General features: G+C 38.4%; 1 protein-coding gene across 4 annotated transcripts in view; it reads right to left on the reverse strand.

The window, feature by feature from the left end:
• The window catches only part of tpk1 (thiamin pyrophosphokinase 1), an 80,885-nt gene that overhangs the window by 7,858 nt on the left and 50,838 nt on the right, over positions 1–22,189 (reverse strand). For all 4 annotated transcript variants that reach the window (XM_040044324.1, XM_040044325.1, XM_040044323.1 and 1 more), the window contains exon 8: positions 20,495–20,603. In XM_040044324.1, coding sequence (XP_039900258.1) covers positions 20,495–20,603 — 109 coding nt within the window. The remainder of the gene's footprint in view (positions 1–20,494; positions 20,604–22,189) is intronic.

Here is a 22,189-nt window from a genome sequence, read left to right on the forward strand (position 1 = left end):
CAGCGCAGTGGTCAAGGTTACCGCCCTCTATCTAAAACTGCAATTTATGTAAAAACCAGAAGATTATACATGTGCAGCACTTGTTAGAAATCATTTTTAATTTTCAGTCATTGTGAGCAGGAAAGAAAACACTTCATCATCATTTTGAACAACGGAGATGCTGATCAGTGTCAGGGTGAGTCTTATCATTAATGATTGTGTTTATTTGTGATCATTTTGCTAATCGCTCATGATAAAGAGCAGGATTTGTCACTGGCAGAAAAAATGGAACGCAGCACACATGTGCAGAGTCACGCCGAGCTCGACACAAAGAGAAACGGGTTGTTTTTTCCCGCCCATTACGTATAAATGCATTTAGCGATGCACGGGTGTCCCCTTTTTAACATGAAACGTCAGCGCGAGGCAAATTAAACTCATTCTCTCGGGGGGGTAGATCCTCCACTCCCTCAGAACAGTGTGCTATCAAATTTCCTCGCGCTTCACGGCGCGAGAGAAAGTCATTTTGTATAAATTATGTTTACCCGATACTGAGCTGTCCAAATTACTAAAATGAGGTCAATGTATGACCGCGTTTCACACAGTGCTGCAGCTCACTCACCACACTGAGAACAGCATCATACAATATGTCATTGCATTTGACTGTGAAGATGCTTTACCTGTTTAAGGTGAAACCAAAGAGATAGATACATTAATATAAGCTTTTAAGAAAATATCTGCTATGACCACCTTTATTCTTCAACACAGGCTGAACCGTATTATTGAAGCTTTCTTGTAGTTTCTTTAATTAGTCCTCAAGAATATTTCTCAAGGCTTCTTAAAGGAAATTCAAAGCTCTTCTTTGGATGTAAGCTGCCTTTTGTTCTGTTCTCTGTCAAGATGTTGAGGTTCAGGCTCTATGGAAGCAAATCCATGACATGATAATGTTCCCCGGAATTTTTTTCTATCCAGATATACTTTTATTTCATTGGTAGTGTGTTTAGGATCATTGCCATGCTGAAAAATGAAGCTGTTGATTAAAAAAATCTGAGGGTACTTTTTTGGGTTTGTGACCCCAGCAATTTGGATTAGATCTCCAACACCACTGGATGAAATTGAGCTGAAAAACCATGACAGAGCCCCCACCATGTTTTAGAAATAGCTGTAGACAAAGTTGTACCTCCTCTCCAGACCTCATAATGGAGGTACACAATTGATGGATGGATTGGATTTACATTTGGATTGATGCGTCTTGAGGTCAAGGTCACTGGAACTCATCTGAGATTTTTAGCAGATGGTAAGAATCTGAAAGTCCTAGGTGACTTCCTTCTTCAGTTATTGCATTACCAGGATTTTCAGAAAATTTGACCTCTGACCTTGACCTTGATTTTGAGGTCACTGAGACTCAAACTCGTTTGAGATTTTCAGTAGGTACAACCTATGGCATGAATTTCAAAATTCTACACTGCCTCAATCACGAGTTATCAAGTTCAAATTTGGGTGTCCATCCTGCCAGCCTGCCCGGCAGGGGTGATGGCAACACCCCATCAGGCTTTTATGGCTGAGGGGTAAAGATTGCAAGAGGCTCCTTGGAAAAAAAGTTAAATATTTTTGCACAGTAACTAAAGTCTGGAGATCGTTGAGGCAAAGAGAAGAAGAAAGCTGTATCTTACTCAAACAGAATACAAGAAAATCCGGATTTGTATTTTCTCTATTTTATTTTCTCGGAGAGAACAACTTTTCAGGTTTACTGGAAGAAAACCATTCAGATGCAAAACTACACAAGAGCTTCTCAGTTTTGTTTGTACAGTTGATTCAAATCCTTTGGAGTGTGAGCAATGATCACTCTGCATGAAAGAGCGGGAGGAAAAAAAAATCAGAAAACTAAAAAAGTGCAAGTCGTTTCAGTTTTGCCAGTGGTAGCAAGCTCACGCCATCAATAAGACAGGATTTCAAAAATCACTGACATGAAAAACGTGACTGCATTGGGTTTAGGCAGCGCACATTACATCAAGCCTTGATTTCATTGCAGCGCTGCCGTTCGTTCTATCCACCTGAAAATTCTCCTTACATTTAAGGTTATTTATTGGCCGTGACATGAGCAAATATGTGCACTAGCACTCTTAGCACCATCTGCTGTGCAATGATAGCCGCTTCTATTAAATGCTGCTGGGTTTTAAGAGTGTGAGGTGACAAACACTGTTATGGCTTCAGTTGACCTTCAGATAAGAAAACTCATCTCCGCTGAGAATGTATAAGCAATCAGTCGACAGAAAAAAACCCACGGAAAGCAGAGCAAATTATATATTTTGTTATTAGAATGTGATTGTGGGGGATAAGTCACTGGCTATGTGTTTTGCCTGATGGAGAAGTTGAGCAGATGAATTAATAGGGCCCATGCGTTTGTGTAAATTAATATGCTGCCATGAATAGTTGAGCATAAGCATTTCCATATTGCGTATGAGCGTACCTGTGTGTTTGTCTACACAGTGGGGTGTAGCTAATGGATATTTGGTCTAAAATATGTGAAAAGTGAGCCTCTTTACTCCCCTGCCTCCTTTGCTAGTCTGCAGCTCCACTGGGGGTACTAGCAGCAGTTCAGATCGGGCTGCTCTTCATTTCTGCCCCTGTGTGTGATGTGCAGAGCGTCAGAAATCTACAGATCCATAAATAAAACCATAAAACAGCAGTTTCCCCTCCTGCTGCCACACTGTGCTGCTGCTACAGAATACATACACTTTTCATTTCCTCTGTCTAGCGCTGGGTGAGCCGGCGTGGATGAGAGGGGGAAGAAATGCGAGGGAAGGGAATAAGTTTGAAGTGGGATGGGGAAGTAGAAGGGCAAACAGAGGAGACGCCATTATGTAGGAAGGTGTAGCAATGTAAGAGAGGAAAGAGAACATGTGTTGAAAATGCATACGAATAAAAAAGAAACACGGAAAGATAAAGGGAGACCAGATGAATTTCTTTAGACTGAATCCCTGAAAGCGAGACAAAAGCACACGGCGAGTACAAGCAGAAAAACACAGACAGCGACGAGAGGAAAAAAAAAAAGATAAAAGAATAGAAGAAGGTCAGGGTGCATGTTTGCATCTTGAGAAACAAAAGGAAAAGGAACAATGTTACAGTAAAGATGTTTGCCTCTGGCAGGGACACTGGGTTAGACCTTGCTGAACCAAGTTTGTCAGACATATCTATCCGTTCGGCTACAAGATAAAGTACATTGCTTTGCCCTTCTTTGAAAACAATCCTTTCCAGTATTTAGAATGCTTCCTGAATACTGATATCTCCGGCTACACAAAATGCCAAAGGCTTAAGCTGCATGACTTCATCTTAGCCAGTCAAGCAAAACTTTAAAGACAGTCCTGTCAACATACTATCCGTAGATTTATTGTTTCTGAATTCATATCAAAATATCCCCCTCCTGCTGTTTCACACATTTTATCAGGGAACCAAATGCCTTCCTGCTTTTTCTTTTTCTTTTAATAACGTTGCTGAATGTTTTTGACGAGTCTGAGCCAGACACCGCATTTCAAATCGTCACTTAAAACCTCGACACAACAAAAATCCCCGCTGCTTTTATCAATGGAGTATTAGTGAAGTCTGTTTTCCTCTCTTCAGGCAAACTGTGCAGCAGGAAGGCTGTGTAAGTCTGTCCTCATCACCAATGTCTCATGTAAATCAAAAGTCATTGTTGAAAAGTCCCCAGAAAGTGCTGAAGGTATGATTAATTATGCTCACACGGAACCAAATCCATGGCAGCGGATATTAATTAGTCTACATGCAACTCATTCTGCATGTCTAAATGGTCAAAATACTATTCTTCATGTTCACAGTGTAACAACAAAAAATATGGGGCATGTAGTGAAATCCTTATTAAAACTGTCTCATTTGCATTCCAATGTGTTTTTGAAGGCGTACATTTCATAAACAGCATGCTCTCATTAACAGTGAGGGCAAGCTTTCTAATCTTGCCCAAAGTTTACTTTTAATTAAGTTTTCTCAATTGCTCGAGCTCTCCGAGAGACTTTGCCACTGAACTCCATCTGTGTTCATGTGTTTGTTTTTTATCAAACTCACCACCTGTCTGTCTTGAACGTGTGTTCATGTGTCTCGTGTTGGGTGGTTTTGTTGAGGGGTGAGGTTTGTGTAAACTCAAATTTACTTTTCTATTTTATGGGAGACAAATTACTGATCAATGCAAATTTTAAACAGCACCATTACCTGCTATGTGCTCGATTAAGATTTCTAATCTAACCATGTTTGGTCTGCTTCCATCGTGACTACAGATCGATGTGCTTCAAAAAGGTATGAGAAGTTATTGTTTTCCTTCCCAGGATTTACTGCTACTCCCAGAGCTCATACTGAACTGGGAGGAGAAAGTGTAATATGATGCTCCCTGTTTCTGGAAGAAAATTGACTTGACTATTAAAGACCTGATCTTATTTAATTCATTCAAAGCTATTTTAATAAAACATATTTACACGTTTTAAGTCATTCATGGATTTTTAATGACATGTACACTGGATGTAAATCTCAATAACATCTTGATGCATGCTCAATCATCCAGGTAAGGAAATCCCAAAAAGGGGATTCTGCTCATCTGGATGTAGAGTTTTCAGTGGGAGAAACATTTTGTCACTCATCCAAATGACTTTTCTGGATGAGTGACAAAATGTTTCTCCCACTGAAAACACTACATCCAGATGAGCAGAATCCCCTTTTAAATCTCAATAAATCTTTTTTTTTATATTCATAAGAGGTTAAAACATTGAGCACAAGTTGGGTCTCATTAGGTGATCATTGAGTGTAAGTTTCACTAAAATCAGACTGATAATTTTGGAGGAGCAGCTATTCCTGTGAACAGTGGATGGAAGCGTGGGACAATGCATCCCTCACCATGGCACAAACTCATCAGTCCTTTGGCCAGCTGAGCTAACAAGTCACAGTGCATTTAATCATAGCGAATGATAGCTATATTCTGTAAATACATCACACGAAGTCCTATTTACAGTATATACACTGCATGTAATACTATGGTATACAATACACGTAGTCATGGTATATCAGGTGCTTAGATGGTATTAAAATAAGGTAAATACAACCTCAGATGAACAACACATATTACACTTTTTCATTATTTGTTTACCCTAAATTAGGCTAAAATGGAGAACCAGTATGTGGGGGAAAAAAGTACATCCTCACTCCTTTCACTGGAATTAAGAGGATAGGCAGCAGCCAGGAACTGCTAATCAAATGCATTTGACTAAAAGCAGAAATTTTGGTAGTTCACATCCTCGTGTTTTAACACTAACGTCGAGAAGCAAAGACATCAGCTTATGAAGAAAAAGAAAGACATCTTATAAATAGAAATATATATAAAAACATCTTATGTCCCGATAGGTAAAAGCTTTAAATTAATAGCAGGTGTATTTTGTTTTTACTATGACTGTAAAATACTGTGACATTGAGCATTTTCTGAAATCTAATTTGACAAAAGCTCCTTTAAATAAAATGAATACAGATAAAACTATTCAGCTATGACTGTCATTTAAAAACCAGTACCTGTGCGGAAGATGAGATTATCAATGGTCCTTTACTAATGCGAAGATCATGAGATAAGATAAAAGACCAAAAGAGTCTGTGCAGGGACGCACTTCAAACTTCGTATTTATGGATGTGCCAACATGTGGGTACCCGTGGAACCTGAATGGGCTGAACGTGCTATCCTATTATATCAGTAGAGACAGGTACACTAACAAAAAAGGAAAACAAGAGGGGTACCTCTTTTTTTTGGTCTGAAATATGTGAAATTTCACCTCTTTTGGTGCTTTCATTTAAACCAAAACAGGTAAAATTGTTTCAGAATTGCTTATGCACAGAGATGCAAAAGTACTAACTACTGCCCCACAATGCCATTTTAAGAATACAGTATTTTCTTCCCTTTAATACACATAACTACAGTGATAGTGGGTTTGTGTGCCCACAGATGTGACATTTAGAACTTTAAAGACCTTGAAGAACCAGCATAATGTATGAGATAAATCTTATAAAGTATTATACATCTCAATATTATAAGAATCAAATTCAATTCTAGTAAATTTTCTGCCGCAACAGAGATTTTATATTGATTTAATACCCAGCTCTGGTATGCTGTGTGTGCATGCATGAGCTGATGAGGAGTTCTAAAGAAGTAGTATGGTGGAGTACGAGGAGCTTATTTGCATATCAACTTGAATGGAAACCTTACAGTAAAAAGCCACCTCAGCCAGTCTGTCATCATTGGGCTGACAGCTATTGTTTATTGTCCATGAAAGTTTCTCTCGCCTGCATAACACAGACACACACACAGACACACACACACTCATACATATATATATTTACATACCCAAAGATAAAAAGAAGTCCAGTGTGCAGGGAAACACAACCAGTAGCACAATAAGGTGTGCTCACAAGCACATGCATACCTCCTAATACAAAACACAAGCATAGAAAAGACACATTCATATCCACCCACCCACCCACCCACACACTACGCAGGGAAGAGTTGGTTTGTGGATGACAGCTATTCAAATTTGCTGTTCATTATGATCCAAGCTAAGCCAAAAACATCATGACCAAGCAGGTTTTAACACACACAATCACACCGTGCCAAAAGCCATAACTCAGACCGTGTTGCTGCGGCATGAAAGCTTTTTAATATTAAGCTGTCAGATGGGAGAGGGCTGAGTCACAAAGAAATGACTAAGGAGGTTTTCTGCACACCAGTACATAACATGCATATTCAGAAACACGCATACATACAGTATAACAGTAAGTCAGTCATAGATTCTGACTCAATGTCTCGCTGACCTTCGTAACTATAATTATCTGTGGAGGATTTACTAATTTTTTTTGTGTGATTTAAAGGAGGTTAAAAAGTCACCTTTGGTGGAGTTTCATCTACAGGCAGTAGTAACCTTTGACCTCTCTATTTGCTTGTAAAGAAGCATAATAAATGGCAACCAGTGAGAAGCATAATGGGAAATGCTTCAAACCCAGAGGCATGACTGTATAGAACTTTGTCAAAACCACAGCAGCATTTCTGACAAACTTCTACACTGTATTTCGAAAACTGTGTGCATGTATTTAGAAGAGCTTGTTTATTTCCAGTTCTGAACACTACACCGCTCCAAACCAAACCTTAAACCTTTGCTTTAAAATTGTATATAAATGCCATTTCTATTAGAAAGTCTTAAATGATAGAAATCTGTTAGTTCTATTAGATCATTTATGGTTCATATTGATTACTGTCTACATATAAGAGTAGTAGTACACTCTGTTTGCCAGCTGATCACATGGGTAATATGGAGATGCAGATGAAAGTCAGAATTAAGCTTGATATTGCCATATCCGTAGATAGTTGCCTGACTTAGTATTACTTCAATATAAAACATCATACCTTAATGTCACAAAAAAACAAACGTGTCCCCTGGTGGCAATCCCCAGGCGAGAGGAGCTTTATTTACTTATATGTCAAAGATCATATGACTGTAGTGACTTCAAAAATCTCATTTTTACTTTAAATATACACAGGCCCAAAAAGCTGTGGAAGACAGCTCTTCTCAAAGATGCAATCTTAAGCTAAAGGCAACAGATTTAATGTGTCACACATTAAAACCGTGTGCGTTATTTAAAGAGACTCGGTCGTCTTCTCACATCTACACACTTTTTATCCTAAATTTTGTTCACAGTTCATAAGTCTGTTTCGGCTTGAGTATTTTAGTAAATGAATGCATGAAAATTTAATCATTTTAATGGCTGCCAAGGAAAGGTCAAAGTAGCCTTCATATCTTATGATTAATGTAAATGCACTGAACAAAAGCAATATCCGAAAAGCAAAGGTAAAGTAGAAAATGAAAAATTAAGCCAATACGTAACCTTTTCAGATCTTCTGGGTTTTAAAATATTTAAGAATTTTAGTACATCTCATCAATAAATAGTTATTGTGCAAATTGTGTTCTTATATCCATGCTTTTCAGTCACTGCATTATTAAGGCAAACAACCCTTATATAAAACCCATTATTTCTCCATAAGGTTTTTCACTAAAGTGCAGTCACAGCATGCCAGCTCAGCTTCCCTCATATGGCAGGGTAATGTCAACTTGCAACTTTGAAACACAAATATATATATATCTTCCTCTAGTACAGTTTTAAAAACTAACACAGTGCATAAACACACATCAGCTGGCTTTAGCTACATTAAGGTGTTGGTGGGTTAATTACACACAAGTTCATTATGCATTTAAAAATGTTATTTTGCAAGATTTAGCTTTAGTGTTCGACAAAACATTAAAAGCACATTGTGTTAGGTCTTGTCAGGCCAGTAGAACACTTCTGGAGTAAAGTTGGTGTACGGCACCAGATGGTTGCTTTGTGTTTTGTGGGTTGTGTTTTTGAGCCACTATAGTACACTCACATCGTATGGGATCTGGGGAAAATGGATGTTGAATCAATGCCTTGGGCTTTGTGTCACTGAGCCATTCCAAAGCAAACGGTCCTGCTGAGGGAGGCAGCTACCATCAGTGCTCTGTTGTGTTTACAGTGACGTAGGTGAGTGCTATTTGTACCAGCCACATGACAAGCCATGATCGAAAGTTTCCCAGAAGAACATTTTGTTGTAATGGAACGATCAATCAGTGATACTTGTCAGTGGCATTAATGTTGAGGCTCATCAGTGTATATTTGCATATTTTGACAGGAGGATAATGTGTCATTATTTGAAAACAAATGATATTTTCTGCATATTTAGAACACCTGCACAGCCTGTTGACCAGGTGTCCACATGATGCGCAGGCCGCAAAGAGAACAACGGAAGCAACAAAAGTACTTGTATTACCTTGATTTTTGTGTATTTGACAAACTTTTTTCCAATGATAACTAAACAGGGTTGAGAAACGTAGAAAACAAAGCAGGCTATTAACATCCCAACAATAGTACTCAATGACTTCAGTATGCAATATCAGTATGTGTATGAGGCTTGGCAAGCTGAATATGCTTCCAGCTCTGCAAGGTTTAATGCCAAACACTGCTAAAGATTATAATCAGTGTAAATAAATCCACAGAGTGCAAAGCATACACCAAATAACTGTGGGAATTAATATGTTTCAACATTTGCACAAACACACACACACACACACACACACACACACACACAGTGTGATCTCCAGGTTGCTGTGCTTGAGCAGAGGATGGCGGTGGTTTTCGTTCGGTAACTGCTATCCCGCTTTCTTAGCTGTGGAGCCTCAATGACACCCCTCTATATCAAATAAATGTTACAGCAGTTATTTGCTATGGGTGTTCCAATGCCACTCATTTTCAGTAGGGTAGAGCAAGGGCAAATGAATGCACTGCAGCAAAGAAAATAAGCAAGAAATGTAGAATGTGGGGCTACTTAATGCAAACAAATTGGTGGGAGCTTAAAGTATTACTGCAGGCAACATCATCAACAATCAGAGGTTGGCCAGCAAGAAGTTGGTCTGTATTTATGTGTCTGGGCATGACCAATAAAGAGTGCAAAGCACTCACCCTTATTTTGCATAATCGCTGGTATCAGCAACCCAGCTTGAGGTTTGCAAAGGATATAAGAAAAAATGGTCTCCACTCTATGTATGCTGTTCCTTATGTGAGAAATATTTAAGCCTGTAACAAAGTGCAACATATTGCAAGACTTAGTAATGCATTATTAACTGAAAATAAATCATCATAAGAAAACTTTAAAAACTGCAACTATTACTCATAGTCACTTATTTTCAGGGGCTCATATGGCATTGGTTCCATTTAAGAAATCATAATCATTTCAATTTTAACACTCTGTTGAGAATCATTTGTCATATAGGCAATAGCCGCCTAAAATCTGGGACCCATGGGTATCACCCTTCTGATACTTTTTAGTTGCAGCTGCTGCTGCTGTCTTCAGTAGATGGATGCTCATAGGTCTGCCTTCAGTTTTCTATTCAGGAAGTGAAATGCTTTCTTAATTAGATTGATACTTGGCCATATTCCACAGCTTGACCAGTGGAAACTCCTGGGCTGTGTTCACACTGTGCTTTGGATCATGTGTACTGTGAAGCGCTGTCCACTCACCATGTACCAAATCTTTGGTCGAACAGATACATTTAGCTCAATAAATATTTGGACAGAGACAACTTTTTTCTAGTTTTGGTTCTGTACGTTACCACAATGAATTTTAAACGAAACAAGTCAGATGTAGTTGAAGTGCAAATTTTAGTTCAATGGGTTGAACAAAAAGACTGCATAAAGATGTGAGGAATGAAAGCATTTTTTTTTAAACACAATACCTTTATGCTGGCTTTTTTTAGCAAAGTCCTAAGCCTTTCTATTCTTGAGGCTTATGAGTGGTTTGCACCTTGCAGTGAACCCTCTGTATTTATTTTCATACAGTCTTCTCTTTATGGTAGACTTTGATACGCCTACCTCCTGGAGAGTGTTGTTCACTTGGTTGGTTGCTATAAAGAGGTTTCTCTTCACCATGGAAATTATTCTGCAATCATGCACCACTGTTGTCTTCCGTGGATATCCAGGTCTTTTTGCATTCCTGACTTCACCAGTGCTTTCTTTCTTTCTCATGATGTACCAAACTGTAGACTTTGCCACTCCTAATGTCGTAGCAATTTCTCGCATGGGTTTTTTCTGTCTTTGCAGCTTAAGGATGACTTGTTTCACCTGCATGGAGAGCTCATTTGACCACATGTTGCCTGTTCACAGCAAAATCACGTGTATGTGTGTGTTTGTGTTCACCAGGAATGTTAGTTTTAGCTTATATCTTGATAGTCAACCCTCTCGTTCAAATATAGGGACTGCTGGTGCCAAAAAAATCACGATGGTGATTCCCTCCCAAGAAGCAAACCAGTGGCTGACATCACACTGAATTCAGACACTTTTTATACAAAGTGGAGCAAAATATTTAAAAAGCTTTATGTTTCAGGTTTCACACATTTCAACCTCTCATTAGAGCTAAACAATTCTGTTTGTATATATGATCAAGCAAAATGCTGCACTATGCCTTTGAAACAAGCGTAACTTATACTTAGGTTCATTTTTAAGTCTCAACGGCACTGAGCAACGTGTACGTCAAGGGCCCCAATCCACCTCATCTACAGTAATAAATCTTAAGACTGCATTTTGTGCAGGTGGAAAAAAAAACATATGACATTAAAAACAAGCATCAGGACAGCTTCCACAGATGGTTGCTAAAGTATTTGGTCCATGAAGGAACAGATGTACTGCTTGACATTTAGAAGTAGGACAATTTGGACAAACAAAATTAGACACGGCGTACAAGCTTGCAGAACAGCAGCAGATCAGAAGAGTTAAAACGAGCAAGGGGAGTAGAGCACATTCAAAGAAAACCTTCAACTTCCTGTTGGGGTCCAATAATAGAAAAAACACTACAGTGAAGAAGATGAAGAAGTAGAATTAGCATATTCAAACTGCTGGCCTGTCTGAACTATGATTTGCATATTTTCTCAGCAGGAAAGTAGTCATCAGTAGAAGAGAGGAAAATGTCTCACTTCCCACCTCCAGGTTAAAATTATTGCATACTACCTGCAGAAGGCTACAAAGCAGCAAAGCTTTAGCCCTTAAGCGTGTACAGGCATATGAGGAAATGGCTACCATAGGCAGAAAAGGAAAGCAATCATTTCATTTGTAGCAGTTGTTTCAAATGTCTTATTTCCAAGAAGGTGGACACTTGGGACATTCCCAAAAAAAGACTTAAATTATGAACTGAAATTATTGTATTAAATAAAATGTGTTTGTAAAAGAGATTTAGGATTTTCTTTTGATAATTATCACTGCACTGCTGAACACAATCTAAGCGACATCAGGGCTAATATTGTTGTTAATGTTGTTCATAACATAGCTGGAAAAGTCAATACTAGGACATGCCAACAATTACAGTTATCTTGGATAAAGAGTTCTAATTATATTCTCAAATGATCAGGCATCTGCTTTGATTATTTCCTTGCATCTTTATATCCTCTATGTATCCTTTGTCTTATTGTCTGTATTGCCTGAAGAATTGTAAGCCCGGGGGCAGATTGCAATAAAGACTGCTGCTGCACATTCTGCACAAAAGGAATCACTTCATGTGACAAATGGGTTGCTTAATTTGGAAAGGTTGCCGTGTGTATGACAAAAATGTCATCCAGGACAACACAAAAGTACAAACGTAAGTTAGGCAGGGGCTGTGACTGTGTAGAGACGTACACATTTGGTGATACGGTTTAATCAGAAGCTTGTCAAAAGTCCAACAAGAAAACTGGTAAATAACAGTTGGTGATTTAACATAAATAACTGGGAGGAATAAATACACAGGCGGGTTATTCACCATATTGCCAAGCATCTGCTGTGATGAAATGTCCTGAAGAAAAGAACACAATTCTGCTGTGCAAGCTTACTCTAGTGCACAATCTGCGATATCTTTTGTAATCTGATATCAAATAACTGAAACAATAAAAGAAGATGCACAAAATGGATCGGAGCAAAAAAATAAGAAAAAAGGGCAAGAGCGCTTTTTCTTTGCAAATTAACAACAAACAAAATTTAAAACATTGGGACACTGGGGAAATGTAAATAAATACAAATCTCACAAACCCAGATTTTATTCACAGGAGAACATCAAAAATGTATCAAATGTTAAAACTGAGACATTTTACTATTCCATAATTTTTTGGCAGCAACACATCTCAAAATTGGGGCAAGGGGAAGAAACGGCTGAAAAGGTAGTGGTAACAAACAGCTGGAGGTAATATTTTGTAATTAATTAGCTTAGCTGGCATCAGGTCAGTAACACGACTGGGTATAAAAAGCTTTTCAGAAGTAAAGATGGGCACAGGTTCACCAATCTGCAAAAAACTGCATCTACAAATTGTGGGACAATTCCAGAGTAACGTTCCTCAATAAAAAAATTGCAAGGACTTTAAATATCTCATCCTCTACAGTACATAATATCATCACTCAGGAGATTCTGGAGAAATCTCTGTGTGCAAGGAACAAGACTAAAAATCAGTGTTGGATGTCTCTAATCTTCAGGATGTCTCAATTAAATAGTTCATTATAACATTCATAAATGCAGGTTGAAGCTCTTTTATGCAAAAAAGAAGCCATATGTGAACATGATCCAGAAACACAGCTGTCTTCTCGTGGCCAAAGCTCATTTCAAATGCACCGAGGGAAAGCGGAAAAATGTTGTGTGGTCAGATGAATCAAAGTTTTAAATTCTTTTTGGTAAATGCAGGCGTGGAATCGTCTGAACTTTAGAGGAGAGGGAACATCCATCATGTTATCAGCACTCAGTTCAAAAGCCTGCATCTCTGATGGTATGGGGGTTGCATTAGTGCCTGTAGAATTGGCTGAAAAGGCACCATCAATGCTGAAAGCTTTAGAGCAACACATGCTCTCATCCACCTTTTCAGGAAAGTCCTTGCATATTTCAGCGAGGCAATGTTCAACCACATACTGCAGCATTACAAACACGTGGCTTTAAAGCTGAAGAGCCCGGGTGCTGAAGTGGCCTGCCTGCAGTTCAGACCTATTCACAACTGTAAACCTTCAATACATCCGGAGACTAAAAACCTTGTAAGAACACCTGGGACTATTGTGAAGCTAGAATCCTAGAAAAGAATTGTACAACGTGGCACAACATTCCTCTCCTAAAAACTCCCAATATTAATCTCCTCAGTTACAAGAAGAGATGATTTTGGACTGCCATTAAAAGAAGAGGGGCTGCTAGATAAACACTATAATGCACTGCTACCATCAAATTCAAAATGAGCTAATATTTTTGTTAATATGCTGCATTTTCTCAGTTTAATCATTGCAAATCATTGCATTCTGTTTTTAAATTACATTTCACACACCGTCCCAACAGTTTTGGAAGTGGGGTTGAAAATGTGTGTGTGTGTGTGTGTACGTATGAGTGGCTGCACAGTTGCAAGCTCCTGTTAAGCTTCCCTACAGTTTCCATAATCTGACATTTTCTGCTGCATCAGCGTCCTAAAACATCAAACGAATGAGATGTTTGACAGGTCTCCTTCTCTTCCTCTCATATGTCATCTCCTCATCGCCTTTTTTCCATCCTGCCTTTGCTTCTTTCCCAAAATTTCTCTTTCATCTCTTTGCATTTCTTCTGACTCAGCCACTCTTACTCTACCGTAACCCTCTTTGTCTCTCTTCCTACCACAGCCTCTTCACATTTCCCCTCAGCAGATCATTCTGATAGCTGCACTTTTATGAATGAAAATAAGCACAGGCATAATCTATGTTAATGGAGCCTTAACTTGATTATTAGACACAATGTGTCATAATCATTTAACATAAATTTAACAGCAAGAGAGTTTTGAGCATGCTCAACTACTGCCATTAGATTCAGGTTGGATGCATTTCAACACCATCAGAAGATTTATAAGAATTCTTTTTGTGCTCGACCTCCATGAGTGTTGGTGCCAGTGCCAGTAAGCTGTTTTCGCAGCACATGGTGGCACAACACCGTACTAAGAGTTTTGCAGTATAATTTTGTTGTTTTTTCACTCATCCCTTGGCTGTATGTAAACCCACCAGATAGAAGTACACTAAATCCTTATTTCTTTCCCCTCATCTTCAAATATACAATACCATTTCATCTCCTGAGAGGCTTGTAATGTAAAACATATGCAAGGAGTATTTTTCTAAACACTGAACAAATAAAGCAAACAGCCAGAGTTGGACAAATGTAGCGGTGAGAACAGCATTTCTACAGAAGATGAGCAGACAAGCAAGAGTGGAAGAAAGACACAAACCACAACAGGGCTGTTTCTGACCAAATATGTTTATGTTTATATATATTTCTAAAACAAATGTATTTTTAATCTGTGGAAATAGTCAGTGTAATATACATAACCTTTATTACTGCAATACCTTTACCCATGTAATTTTTCTCAGCACTGTAAACACCTTCCATAAAGAAACTCACTAAGCACCATAAAGTTGGATATATAGGTATATGGACAATTACGCAGTTTTCATAATTTTACCTTGTAAACCACTGCAGCATATTTTAAACCAAAAAATAAAATGTGAATTTGTTGAAGTATTACATTAACTGTTGCAATCACTTTTATGTATTGCAACAGTGATTCAAAAAAGTTTTACAACTTATTAAGAAGTAATTTTATTCATTTTTAGTCAAAAATGGTCCTATTTCCTCCTTCAAAGTGCTAAACTTGAATTTGTTCACTGGAACTTTCAATATGAGGTCTGAAGAACGCGAAGGAGGTCATCATTAGATTGAAAAAACAAAATAAACCTATCAGAGAGAAACGTAGTTAAAGGCAGGGAATGCACTGACCAGCTCAGCAACACCAAAAGGCCTGAAAGACCACAGACAGCAATCAACTACAGCAGTTAACTACAGAATTCCTTCCTTGATTAAGAAAATCGCTTTTCAAAACTAGCCAGTTACAGAAAATTCTTAAGAAGGCAGTCATATAATTGTCAGCATTGTCCATAATCACAGGAAAGCCAGCTTAGACTTTGTTAGAAGTTATGTAAAAGAGCCTGTACAGTTCTGGAAAAAAAAAAATCTCTGGACAGATTAAATCAAGACCGGTCAATCATCTGATTTCAACCCAGCCAAACCTTCTTTTAGGTTACTAAAGGTCAAAACTGTGGACAGAGACCAGCAAACAAGCAGCAGCTGGAGGCAGCTGCAGTAAAGGCCTTAGACCTTGGATTTTCATCAAAGTATGAAAAAACCTCTGATATGTTAGTTTGTCTAAATATCGTTGAATCAATAAAAATGGGGGACTTTTAATAAAATTGCTGTAATTCCTAAACAATTACAATGCAATACCTCTATCAAACCCCTTAAATTCAGGCCAAACCCCTGGACTTCAATTATATCTCGATGGTGTACAGAGACAATAGTGTGTCAAATATTTGTTGACCTAAGTGTTTATGTATATGTATACATCAATAATAGCTTCCCCTTTATGAGGTGATAAAAATCACATTTAACTAAAAATACATGTCATAATAAAAAGATGTTTTCGTTCCACGTTTTTGCCCGGCTAGATGAACACGCACAGGAATCCTGTCTATCACATCAGACTCTATGGGTGCGTTGTATAACTGTGTCGGTGCATGTGACATATGAACATGAATTTTAAAAATCATTCAGGAGAAACGATATCATTACAGAATATTGCCTCTAGCCATCATCTAAATCCCACAACCCATCTTAATGTACACACATAAGCACGAATACAAGCTCGTACGGCGTGATGCACAGACACAGCCAGCAATACGACAGCATATTTGCGCACACACACTGATGGTATTTACTGACAGTTTCCCTGGGGGGATTTTAGAGTTGATGATTGAAAATTAATGTAACATACAGAAGGTGATGAGAAGCTCAGCTGTCAGAGTATCTAGTAATGAGGGGAAATAGATAGTAGGAGTGTGAGAGGGACTGAAAAGAGGAGAATGAGAGCAAGCTGGAAGGTGAAGGGGAAGAAAGTAGCGAATAGGTAAACGAGAGCCAATATGCACTACAACAGTCATCTCATCTATCTCTTGTTTCCATTCTCTTCATATTTTATATATTCATGCCAAAGTACATTTTATAATGAATTTATTTAATTCATTATAAAATTGTACACTTGGCCCTATATTGTTAGATTTAGTACACTGCAGTCACTTGATTATTTAGCAGCCAAAACCCTCCTTTAGTTTCATTCTCCGAGCCACAGAAATCTGAAGGCTTTTTCCTCTGCCTTAGTGATATTGCAGATAGTTGTTTCACCTTTCTCCTTTTCCCCTCCTTGTGCAACAGGCTCAGAGAAACTTTATGGAAAGCTTGTGCATTCAAACTCTTTCTATTGAAATTCTAGTTGATGGGACTAAAGGTTTATATCACAACAGTGGCAAAAGACATTAACTGCCTCAGAGGACACAGTTAATCTTCTGCCATTCCACACTTCAAAAGCTACACTATGAAAAGCTGAATGAATGGACATGTATAAAATTTATACAGTAAGCTCGAAATGAGCATTTTTACTCTTCCGTGCTGACCACAGTCATGGCTGAAATTATTATATTTTCAGGTTCCCTCCATTCCAATCTTGTGAACATGATATCTCAGTAACGGTTGAAAAAAATGGGAATTTTATCAAATTTCTCAAAAAAAACAAACAAAACAAAACAAAACAAAAAAAAAAAAGAGTCCTCTTAAATCCAAGATAGAAATGATGGGAATTTGGTCATAGAGGCATACAACTGCAAAGTGGTAATACTAGTTTTAAGTTCTCAGACATCTATAGTAAAAGTCTGCCTTATCGATTGATTGATTGATTGATTGATTGATAATACTTTATTCATCCCGAGGGAAAATGGGTTAAGGCTGCCAGCCGTGCCAGCGCCATCTTACCCTTCAGCGTATATATGATATGATCAGTGTAAAAATATTCTTTTTTAAATATGCGGAAAATCAATTCAGTGTACAAAATGTCAAATTATAGCAAGAAATTACATAAAATGAAAGTGGGCCACCAGCACTACCCATGCCACGAAGCTCCCTGTGTGCACTTTTCTGCTGATGTTAATGTCAGAGGACGTTTTTATGGAGTGTGTGTCTCAACAGTGCCATTGGTATGTAATGTTTCCACTTTGCAATAGTAGATGCTGGATCCTGGAGTACCTGGAGGGAAAGAAATTCCACAAACTGACTTGCTGGAACATGGATCCTATTACAGTAAGACCAATTCTTTTACAAATGTTTGTAAAAGGCAGACTTGCATGGCTAGGTGCAAGATTTTAAATGCTTGCGGCAATGAGACTTTTTGTCCATATAGCGTATGTTTTCTTAATGGAACTTACTCCATATGATAGTTTGAAGTCTGCAGACAAGCACCTCATCAACATTTACTAACCACTACTTTTTACTTTCCTTTAAAATGCCTGAATAAGTGTGGGTAAGCTGATAAGCTATAGGTTGATCACTGATTATCTGCAAACTGCCTGCAGAAATCTCAAAACACAACGCTTCTGCGTGACCTTCAGAAGCTGACTTTGCTGCCATCAGTATCTCCCTCCTGCTTGTACCATGGGGCACTGACCCATGTGCTCCTAAGTTCCACTGTTGACAGTCTGGTGTCAGCTGACCTTTGTATCTTAAAGGGTCAGCTGAGGAAAACAACAGAAGTACAGCTTCTTTCTTAACCCTGTCTGGTATCTACTCATGTATTTTCTTGGCGTTTCAAGATATCTGCCCCCCAATTATATGAGGTTGCACATGTACTGTGTCTTATCTGACATCAGAACAATACCAATTATTGATAAACTAGCATGCGATCGTATTAATTTGGGCCAAGGGTATTTCGGCTCAATCCGTTCCTTGCCATGGAGTACAATAACCAGAAATATGTTTGCAGAATAATTGGATGGTTATTCAAATGTTTCTCTCTACAACATAACATTAATAACAATTGGATTCTTTAAAGAAACAGAAAAAATAACCCCTGGATGCAAAGAAAAAAAGAGTCTCTTTTGGGCCAGCAAAGCTGCAGTGGCTGACAGCCTAAAACTCTGTCTTTATTGAATGATCATATATTTTTCATCATAGAAATGCTTTGAACCAAAGTGTGGAGTATCATTTCAATGGACTTCTAAAGAGTCATAGTGTCACCAGAGGCTGGCAATGTGGTGGCTTGGACTTCCCCGAGCAAGTTGCAATGAAAATTGTGCAGAAATTTATACAGAAAATACAAACACACAAACTGAAAGAAAAGGGTAATATAAGACTCACTGTTGCCAGTGTTAAGAAGCAGCATTTAGCTGCATTCACATTTCCATACAGCAGTTATTTAAGTAGCACAAGTCCTCTACACTATGAGCTTCATTCACCCATTCAAACATATCCATACAAGCACTCTATGCCAAAATGCTTTCTATCTAACATTCACACACATTAACACTCCAATGAACACATCAGGAGCGACTTGGGGTTCAGTATCTTGCCCAAAGATACTTGGGTGTGCAGACTGGAACTGCAAGGGACCGAATCACAAAACTTCCAATCAGTAGATGGCCTGCTCTAGCTTCTGAGCCACAGCCACCCAGAAAAGAACAAGCATACATCCCCAATGTCATCAAAGATCAAGATCCCTGATCTAAGCCTGAAAAAGATATCCACGCTTAATCACATCCATTTTTACTAACCAAGAGTAAATATAGTCTCTACTGCAAAGAGTATTTATTTCTTTACAAAACAGTTTGAACTACTTTTTCCAAGTAGCTTTAGATAACCAAAGCAGACATCTCCCTAGAGTAGCTTTGCTGAAGTTCAGCGTCTTCAAGTGAAGTAATTGGAAAGTTCCAAAGCTATGATTTCAAAGTAGCTTCCCCAACGCTGACTGTTGCTATATGAAAACTCATACATGCAAAAGGAAAACATGTGAGGACGGGGAAAAAAAAAATCATAATTTTTTGTTTCATATTCAGGTCCTTCCTTCCGACCCCACAGGGAAATCATTACTTCTATCCTTCTAAATATGCATGTTGTTAATTATGCATCTTGTTATCACTGGCTAATCTGCATACTCTCATGTTTAAAGTCCCTCTCATTACCATTCAGAAGGCCATCTCACAGGTGTGCTGAGTAAATATACAACACGCAGTAGCTGATTAAAAAAAAACACGCGCACACACATGCACACATGTGCAAACAAACAACAAGTTTACACACGGTCCGCATTCACGCTCGCATATTCAAACACAGGGACATTTTAAAACAAGTGGAGACACATGCGCCTGCTCACTCGAGTGTATAGACTCCCAGAAACATACACATGGACACGGAAACAACGAGAGTGGACATCAACCGAGTTGCAGACATATTACGCAACCCCGCTGACAGAAGGTTCAGGTTTCCCTCCTACGGGTGGCTGTTTGTTCTGTGCCAACTCATTAAGTACACAGCTGGCCAAAAGAGTTGGAGTGGGGTAAGACCACATGGGTCCTCAGATGAGTGTCTGATTGGATTTCAACAAAATATTTAAGAATATAAAAGGCTCTCTGTCACATATTAGAACATACGTGTAACACTTAAAAGTAGTTAAAACCGCAGCTTGATTTGACTGAAGCAAATTAAGCATCTGTACTTCATAGTGTGTATGATGAAAAGTGCCTTATATGGAAGTCATGGGGATGGTTTTGTAGCGAATTGGCTCTACATAAACACAACTGCACTTAACATTTCAAACTTCAAATTAAATTTAATTTTTCTGCAAGCAATAAATAAATTAAGTTTGTATTCTCATTTAATAATAAAACACATTATACAAACATACTGTAGATTGTACGGAGCCCTAAAAGTTTGGCAGCAATAAAAGTGGAAGACTGATTGCTATTCAAATGCCAGCAATTATAATAATAATCATCAAAATAATAAAAATAAAATAGACAACAAGGGACTCACTCAGGTTCCATTTGAGCCCAGTGGTGAGTGTCTGGCAGGGTCCACCTACTGGAATCAGGCTGCACCAGTCCCCCTCCAGACCTGTATTCACCTCCAGTCTGTGGCTGCCCTGATGGCACACAGCATTAGTGTGAACATGAATTAGTGTCTATGTGACTCTGTGTGTGTGTGTGCGTGTGCAAAATCACTGAGACAAACAAACATGAAAGCTGAAATTAAATTTGGAGAAAGACTTCTTAAAGATTTTGAGCCCCAACAGAGAAACTTCTTCACCAAGGCTCATTAAAATAAATTATTGCTCTTGTCAAAGCTGTAACCAATTGTTGGTTCTTACTCTAGAGGAAAAAAAAAAAAAAGAGAGACCTAGCCATTTTGAATTATAATCTTCTTTACTTTGCATTGCAGGGGGCACGACATTTTTGTTAATCACACCTATAACTGTACTCACAAGCAACTTTAAAGTCAAAAATAACTACAGAGTTACAGATACCTCACTTGAAGCAAGAAAAAAAGGTTCTTTCTGCTGTAATGTGTCTTAATGCCTTTGAAATTAGAGAATCTAATGTAAATTTTCTATTTCCTAATTGTGTCTAAAAGATGGATAAAGAAATTTTTCTGAGCCACGGTGACATTTCATGTAGCGCTTTACAAAGCCAACGAACATAAACAAAATTCTGAAATGTCACAGTATCCCTTTGAAAAACTCGGGCTGGGTGACAAAAAAAGCAAGGGAGTCGCACAGTGTAGGTGCAAGCTAGTTTCCAACTTTTCAGGCTAAATAATGACTTTGGTCTCAGTGCACTGGTTATATTAAAGCCTGGTGCTGGGACACAAAAGGTCAAGACAAAGTTTCTCACATCCACGGTGTACACCAAATATAAAAAGAAATACCCTAGTTTCATTCTAGCACACAGATACATATTTGATAAACAATTCTGTGGCTGCAGGAAAGTATAACAAGCCTCAGAGTGAGCAATTACGTGCCATCAACGCGATACGTTTCGGGGCTACCGTTGCCGTGTACGTTGAATTCACCATCCACTCGTAACACTTGAGTTGGTATGTTTAATGCCAACACAAAAAGTGTTGACAGCTACAGCTTGCACCAGTCATCTAAAAGATAGAAGTATCACGCAGGCAAAGACAGCACGATATTCAATTAAGAGTTTGAAATCCTTCTTTTGACGGGTTTAAAGTTTTCTTTGCTTGGCTTCCTGGAGTTGCAGAGCCAGAGGGAAGGAATGATGGGGAAATTCTGAGCTTTGGAGCTTTTGGTGTTTAGGAAACAACCCCGAGGATGTTTTCTATACTTAAACACAGTATCTTTGTGTAAACATGTCAAAGTGACACAGTAAATAAATCAAAGCAAGGCAAACGCATGTGCACTTGCACATGAACACGCACACACATATAGAGGAGAGGCTTGACGTGGAATAAGAATGTAGCCCTTTCTGTTTGTGAAGATACAAACAGACACCATGGAGTCAAACTCTGTCAGGGGGCAAGCTTAATTTTTAAAGTTAAGTTACTTGTGACTTAACTACTATGTAAGGGCATTCTTATTCCAATGTATTAAATATATATAATTAACACTCAACAAAAGCATGTAAAAACCATGTAGGTACAATGCTTGTATTGTTTACTCAGTCTGAATTGTGTGGTATTGATTGAGCTTACTTTTTAGCAGCCTGGTGT

The sequence above is a fragment of the Simochromis diagramma genome, unplaced genomic scaffold, assembly GCF_900408965.1.
Source record: "Simochromis diagramma unplaced genomic scaffold, fSimDia1.1 OVJJ01000602.1, whole genome shotgun sequence".
In the NCBI taxonomy this organism is placed as follows: Eukaryota; Metazoa; Chordata; class Actinopteri; order Cichliformes; family Cichlidae; genus Simochromis; species Simochromis diagramma.